This window comes from Dipteris shenzhenensis, chromosome 8 (genome assembly GCF_047967505.1).
Source record: "Dipteris shenzhenensis isolate YYH24624 ecotype China chromosome 8, Dip_SZ_1.0, whole genome shotgun sequence".
Classification (NCBI taxonomy): Eukaryota; Viridiplantae; Streptophyta; class Polypodiopsida; order Gleicheniales; family Dipteridaceae; genus Dipteris; species Dipteris shenzhenensis.
This window is the reverse complement of record NC_141603.1, coordinates 35,689,522-35,697,413: the sequence shown is the minus strand read 5'-3', so window position 1 is coordinate 35,697,413 and position 7,892 is coordinate 35,689,522. Positions and strand designations below refer to the sequence as shown.

The following is a 7,892-nucleotide window of genomic DNA, read 5'->3' as shown; positions in this document are numbered from 1 at the left end:
TGGCTCAAAAGACTATTGTTAAAAATAGCTTACTTTGATAAATCAAAGCCAACAACAATATATTGTGATAATCAATTAGCTCAAGCATTGGCCAAGAATCCAGCATATCACTCCAAAACAAAGCACATTGATGTGAGAAAGCACTTCATAAGAGAAAGAGTGTTACTCGATGACATCACACTGCAGCATTGTAATAGCAAAGAGAATGCTACAAAATCTCTCGCATTCGTCCACACATGAAACAGAGGGGGAACGTGCCATTGGTGAACGGTTCTCCCAAAAGGTGACTTTGACTTTAGGACAAAGCTTTGCTCCCTACACACATTGGAGTCTTTTGCCATCCATCGGAGCTATTTCTATAATTCACATGTTCAGACTATGTACACATTTTTTGCTTTTGTATTCCCAAATGCTCGACCAATATTTCCAAATGCTTGATCAATATTCCATGTCTAACATTTCTCCCAAGTGCTAGGGTTAAATGCAATTTTATGGGCAAATGGCTAGCTACCCCTGCAATCATGTCACAATAAAGATCATGACACTCCTCTTTCAATTGACATTTGTCTTTGGCTTCAACAACGATATTGGCCCCCCAAGACCAGACATCACTACTTTAACGATGGCTGTAGTTCAAATTGACTTGATATGCATAGCATATGAATCCTCCTCAGCCCCCTATGGCCTCTTATGTGTGCACATGCTTTTATCTCTTGCTTATTTCATGCAACCATTACTTCATGTTCTAGACCATCTTCTCTATAAACTCATTTGCGAGTGCCTCTGTACATCCAAATCCACATCTACACCTTGGCTTTAAAAAAGCTCAAGCACGGCATTTGGCTGTCCACAACAACCACCTGATCACATGTAAATGAAAGCAGAGATGCCAAAGAAAAAATCTCTAAATCTAACCTTACAGACGTTTAACTCCTCTGGAGCTTCCCATAACAACAGGGCAAATATTATCAATACATAAGTCAAAGGATTTTTAGGTGCTGCTGTCTCCAAGCTACTCCTGCATGAAAGCAACTTTGACACCATTTGAACCATAATGTATGAAAGAAAGTCGCAGCTTAGCTGCAGACAACAGCTCTGCTGAACACCAACCGTAGATCAGACTATAAGTGAAGTTGTATTAAACATGCAATCCAAATTGGAGAGCCCTACAATACCAATGTGAATCTTCATAGTTGAATTCAAACGAACAGAAATAAAATTTAAGGTGTTTGAAACATGTGCTATACAAAAACAAGTGACAGTGAAATTTTCCACAACATAGACCTCAAGGGCTGGCCTAGTGATATGGTCTGAAATTGTATTCCTAGGAACACCCCCATTAAGCATCCAATATTAGCTCTAACAAGCAGATAGGGACAGTCAAGTGGGTCCTTATGATGGGACGGATGAACCCTCCATGCTCTCAACATGATTTGGTTTTCCCTCAGTACAGACATTCAAAGAAGGTGAGTCCTGAAATGGAGTAGATATGCCCTCAAGAGAGTTTGGCTTCCTCAGTACAGATACAAAGACAGTGCATCGGCCAAGATCAGCATTCGATTCAGTGTTCAGCAAGACGCTCGACAAACCTGACAATGCATTTACAAATAAACCAGTTGTACCCTGATCATTTTTAACGCTGCCTCACCATCCATGAAACTCTCCATGACAAGTGGTGTCATAATTATTCACTTGCATAAACTTAAACTGGAGGTCAATCGTTGAAGAAGCCCAGAAAGCAAGAAAGTACAGATAATGGCAAAGGGGCGTCCAAAAAATTCCATCATGATACCAACAATGCTCACATCTTTTCCTCTTGCCTTTGTCCTCCAAAAAGGAACAATTCTGATCCATTTTTATACCTGTCTGCCTAAAATGGAGCAGAGCAAGAGGACAATCGATGTTAATCCAACTAAGTAACAGAACTGAGCAGTTGCAACTTTTTTACATCTCCTCCTCCACCTTTTCCTCTCAAAGGAAAAATCTAAAACCGATTAAGCCTACAATAAGAGGACAAGTTACCAGTACTCTGTGAAGAGAGCGGATGTCAAACAAATTTCGCAACAAGGATGCAATCTTGAAGATAAGGATGAGGGAGAACAGTGCCAACTTGATTCCTAGCAAGACCATCAATTAACCCAGCGCCAGGCGAGAAATATGAATGTATGTTCAACATGACACTGAATCTCCGCTGGTGCACATTCCAAGTACCAAGGTCAGATCATTAAAAGAGCCCAAATGTCCTATGTCAACAGCCTTAAACGTTGATGTTTGGCAAGACGGCTAAGAAGCGTTTGTAATGCCTTTGCAGATAGACTATTTAAGCCGTCTCATGATCAACAGAGTTTCCCCCCTTCCCAGCTTCCGGAAGGTAATACGTTTTTGGAAACATTTTTTCTGGCAATCCTAGTATGATTCTGAAAGTGGGTCCCTTTTCGAGCAAGCCTCTCTGTGTCATTTCCTTTATGACAGTAAATCGAGGTATTATCCTCTTCTCCAGGCTGCATACCAAATAAATGGGGTATTTCTGCAGTATATGGAGATCATATTTCATAACCTGGACAAGATAATCTAGCTTCTGCTTAACATATTCCTCTCGAAGGTTTAGAATAACGGGCTGTCTACGAATCATCCTGACAGCTTCCTCATGCGAAAACCCCTGATTCTTAAGAAATTCGAATCTAGCAAGACAGCTGTCGCGACGTCTCGAACTCCAAGCTTTCAAGGCCCGACGGCCAGATTTGGAATCTGGCTCGAGCCCAAACTGACGCAGCAATTGGAGCAGGTTGGGCAGGCGCTTCTTCTCGGACAAGGCTACCACTCTGGGCGAAGTTCGTAAGAGCTGACAAATTCCATCCCTCGTCATTCCTTGGTTCTGCAACGCTTCAACCTTACGCACCAGAGTTCTTTGAATATTCATAAAGAAGAGCTTGGGAAATATCCTGAATATCCTGCAAATACCTTCTGAATCCATACCCATCTCCTGCAGGAAGGCTGTGTGCTGCTTCAAATTCAGGACGGACATGTTCAGAACGGGCGTCACATGTGAAGCCAAGAGTGCCCTCACTAAAAAGGTTTTGTCGAGTCCCAGGCTTTCTAGGAATTCGAACTTTGTTCGAAGACCATCAACCGCGAAATCGAGAATTGCCGGGAGGCGAATAAGTACGGCTCCCGCGGTCTCACCACTGATGCCTCGCGTCTGGAGGAGGAGGAGGATGGAGGCAAGCTTGTCATGGGAAACATGCAAGAAGCGATTCGGGAAAGAAGGCTGGGTGAGGAGGGTACGGAGCTGGAGGGGGGTGAAGCCGTGGAGGAGGGCGAGGTGGAGGTTGGGGAGGGAGGAGGGAGGCAAATGGAGGCTATGAAGGTCGATGCCGATGCGAGCTGCAAGGTGAGGAGGGAAGACATTCGCATTGTGAACAAGAGCAACCTCAGATGAAGCAGAAACACAGTAGGAGGAAGAGAGGGGGCTTCTGATAAGAGGTTTGAAGAAGAGGGTTGTTCCTCTCTTCATGTTTGCAAGAATGGCCGTTAGCTTACACGTTACCAGAGTTATTGGATTCTCAACCAGTAGGGAATGAGCCCACCATCCCCAGCCTGTGCCGCCTTCGACGGCATGGGCAAGCCGCACACCAACCTCACGTGTGGCCTACATCGAATGGTGGAATGTTTTTTATCGCACAGTGCACGTTCGCTATTGCGCCAACTATCGTTGCGATGCCCGTCGATCATCGCTCTATATCGCTAATTGCATGTGGATCCAAGGGCTGTAAAGGCGGCGCTTCTCGCAAGCCCTCAGATCATTGGATCTCTCAACCATCGAAGAAGTGGGACAACAATCATGCCAGCCACATTAGATGGATCGAACGGTCATCATTCAACAGTGATCATGAGCCGTCCATTATGCATGTGGGGGATATGTTAACCGGTAATAAAACCGATCAAATCTCGCAGCAGTTATTCCCATGATGCAAAAGTTTTGATCCTACAGTTGGGATCTTGCCTCCGGCGACCCCAACCGTTGACAACGTAGGAATGGGCTCGAGATCCCATTCCTGGAAGGAAACCAGGGCCACCCGGCGAATCGAACGGAGGCCGAGAGCCGATTGCCCAAGTTTCCAACCTGTCAAGGGTACGGGGAGGAATTAAACCCTTGGTAGGGATTGAAGCTAAGCCTATAGACATGTGTGAGGATGATTGGAATGAGTTGGATGCATTAACAAAGTTTACTGTAAGACTTCATCTTGCACAGTTAGTTTATTTCACAGTAGTAAATGAGCAAACTATGGAAGATTTGTGGAAAAAATTATGTGCCACTTATGAGAAGGAAACTACCTCTAATAAAGTTTATCTCATGAAGAGGTTATTTGAGTTGTAGATGAAGGGGTCTCCATTGCTTCTCACTTGAATGAATGCAATATTATTTTTAGCTAGCTTCAGGCTCAAAAAATGAATTTTGATGTGAAGACTAAGGCAATATTCCTCTTATGTTCATTGCCATCCTCATGGGATACCTTTTGTACAACTGTTAGTAACTATGTACCTAGTGGAGTACTGAAGTTTGATGATGTTGTGGGTAGCTTGTTGGCCGAGGAGATTAGATGGAAGTCTATGGATGGCAACAAGTAGGATGCAGCCTCAGTTCAGGGGGAAGTTCCAAGAAAGAGAGAAGTCTCATAGCAAATTCAGGGCACGGAACATTGAGTGTTGCCATTGTGGTAAGAAGGGCCACATGAAAAAGGATTGCTACAAGCTGAAAAGAGAAAAAAAATAAGAAAAAGAATGCAAATTGGGGTGCAAATAAAAAGGAAGAGAGTCCAAGGGAGGACAAAGGAAAGATGAAGATCAAGGAGATTAATACAGTCACTGATGATAGTGACAATGACATTCTCTTCATGTCTAGTTTACGTGCAAACTTGCTTACAACTTCAGACAATGGATATTCCCAGGAGTGGATTTTGGATTCTGGTGCTTCATTCCATGTTACTCCCCATAGGGAATGATTCTCCACTTATGACAATGGAAAGACAGGTTGTATGCATCTTGGAAATAACTATGCATGTGACATAGTGGGAGCAGGTGACAAAGTTTTCTTTTGCAAATGGGTCTGCATTTGTTTTGAAAAATGTGAGACATGTGCCTAAGTTGACCAAGAGTCTCATTTCAGCGGGTCAACTAGATGATGCTGGTTTTCATACCACTTTTGGCTTTCAAAGTTGGAAAATTCAGAAGGGCTCTATGGTTTTGGCTAGGGGTGCCAAGTGTGGGACTTTGTATCCCTTTACATGTATCAAGGGTGTCCGATCATGTTGTTGCAATAACTGAGCAACCAAGTAATTCTTTGTGGCATTGCAGGTTGGGGCACATGAACCAGAATGGAATGAAACTCTTATGCCGTTTGAGTTATGTACCGCATTTTAGTTTTTCTGATTTTGAATTTTGTGAGCACTGTCTCTATGGGAAGTAGACTAAATCAACCCATAAAAGAAGGGGAAAGGAAGCGCTTGAAAGGCTCGATTTGGTGCATTCAGACGTATGTGGTCTCATGACTACACGGTCATTAGGCGGGACTGAATACTATGTGACATTCATTGATGATGCATCTAGGAAAGTATGGGCTTATGCTATAGCCCAGAAGAGCAATGTGGTCCAGGTATTTCAAAATTGGTTGGCTTTGGTTGAAAATCAGCCAGGTAGAACGCTTAAATGCCTACGAATTGATAATGGTGGAGAGTATATCTCTCATGACTTTCAACATTTATGTGATATACGTGGGATCAAGAGGGAGCTCACATCCCCTCGTACTCTAAAGTAGAATCCAATTGCAGAACAAATGAATTGCACCATTCAGGAAAGGTTGCAAAATATGCTTTCCAATGCAAGTCTTTCTGGTGGTTTTTGGGCTGAGGCAATGAAGACTGCAGTGCATGTGATCAATAGATCACCTATCAAGAGTTTGGATGGTGGTATTCTTGAAGAGACATGGAGTGGCAAGAAGCCTCTTACTCTCATTTGCGTATATTTGGATGTGGGGCATATGCACATGTGCCAAATGAGCTTCGAAAGAAGCTAGATCCTAAGTCTAGGAAACGCATCTTTCTAGATTATGGTGAAAGTGGAGAGATGGGCTATCGTCTCTAGGATCCAGAAGCAAATAAAATCATACGAAGCCATGATGTGGTCTTCAATGAGAAGAAGATGCACAAGACACCCATGAGGGATGTGGAAACGAGGAGAATCACTTTTCAGGATGTCAATCCACCCGCATATGTTGATAGATAGCAAGCTGCCCATGCACCGAATGTGCAGGAAATGGTGCCACCAGATACTCTCAAAGGTACACAATCAAGGGCAGATGATGGATCATCTATTAGTGGCAATGATGAGCCAAATGTGACTGATATGCATGCGGGACAGCAAGCTAAAATGACCTTGAGAAGAACATTAGGCTAAGGTTCTGAGCATCTGCAATCCTGGGCTCCATGCCTTTGAGACAATTGGATAGGGCCTAAAACCACCCTTCATCCTGAGAGACCCGTGGACCCACCAAATCTTTCAATGGTTTAGGAAAATGTTTGCAATATGCCAATATTTAGTCTCAATGGATCCATTTTGATCCAAGGCCCTGTCAATGGACTCCCTCTAGTACTTTCTTTTTACAGAGTGGAACAACTTAGTAAGACAATCTCCCATTTTTAACCAGTTCAGTCTCCTGGGGCACCAACTCAATATGTAATATGTTACTACCCTCGTCCAAAATCCAGGGTATGGGGGGACAAGGTCCATATATAATATGCATGGATTCTCTTAAAAAGTTTCAAATATGCAAGGGAATAATATGAAAATTTCATGTCCCCCCTCCTACAAAATATAAGGTATATACCTTGAACAATATGCAAGATTTTAAGATTTGTATATATTTTTCATAATATGTGAAGCCCAAGGGGGGGGTCTAAAACAAAAATACTCTAAAATATGAAAACCCATCTCCTTTCAAATTAATGTTACTTTTTCATGTGTTACCCAAATTTCAAGAGGTAGACATATTTGAAGCTCTTTTAGTGTAGAACACAACCACATTAATTTGAATAATTTCTACTCATGGCATATTGTTAAATTCATCTCATACTTAATATTTTGAAAGGTTTTCTTACTAAAGGGAGTTGGCACCCCAGGTTCAGTCTACTGTACCTTCTTGCCTTGTCGCCAGTTCTAATTCTCTCCTCTGCATTTCCTCTATCTTCGAGAGGAGTGTGATATCGACATGATCATTTGGCATAGCAATCACACATGACCTGAGAGTAGCTCTAAGAGAAACTAAATCTTTCATTTTCCACATAGCAGTCACACATGACCTGAGAGCAGCTTTAAGAGAAACCAAATCTTTCATTTGGCATAGCAGTCACACGACCTGAGAGCAGCCCTAAGAGAAACCAAATCTATCATTTTCCACAAATGTGACTTGACCTTCCTATACCACTGTCTAGCAAAACTACAACCACAGCTCTGATGGATTGATCCCACCTAATATAGGGGTCATCAAATTGATAGATCACATGCATCCATTTTGCTCTAATAAGGTTGTAGAACTCCTCGGAAGCAAGATACTTGTTATTAAATTTAAAAGGAAAATCATAAGACCTCTCAACTTTTAGAGGAACCCCAAAAGGCCAAAGAAGTTGGATATGGTTAGAAAGGCAAGTATTGAGAAGATATTCACCTTTCATAGGTGCATGCATCCACCAACCTTCCCCCATAACGTCCTATTGAGCCTTCTAGCTCCGAAGTCGCTACCTTTTCTCTTATTGCACCATGAAAATCCTTGTGACTGCAAATAGTCCCTTAGGCCATGATTAAGGCATAACTCCTCCCAAGTATTCAGTTCCTTCTCT

General features: G+C 42.6%; 1 protein-coding gene across 1 annotated transcript; it reads right to left on the bottom strand.

The window, feature by feature from the left end:
- Positions 1-1,324: 1,324 nt before the first annotated feature.
- Positions 1,325-7,339, bottom strand: LOC147899433 (uncharacterized). The gene is made up of 3 exons (XM_087377727.1): positions 7,192-7,339; positions 3,990-4,123; positions 1,325-3,649 (listed from the first exon to the last, which is right to left on the bottom strand). Exons 1-3 carry the CDS (start codon positions 7,337-7,339, stop codon positions 2,321-2,323), a joined length of 1,611 nt encoding a protein of 536 aa, XP_087233853.1. The 3' UTR covers positions 1,325-2,320.
- Positions 7,340-7,892: the final 553 nt, after the last annotated feature.

Coding starts and splice junctions, on each gene's coding strand:
- LOC147899433 (XM_087377727.1), bottom strand. CDS start 7,339: ATGTGGAAAATGAAAGATTTAGTTTCTCTTAGAGCTACTCTCAGGTCA. Junction 4,124..7,191: donor ACTGGCGACAAGGCAAGAAG/GTACAGTAGACT, acceptor TACCCTTGACAG/GTTGGAAACTTGGGCAATCG. Junction 3,650..3,989: donor CCGGAGGCAAGATCCCAACT/GTAGGATCAAAA, acceptor CATTCGATGTAG/GCCACACGTGAGGTTGGTGT.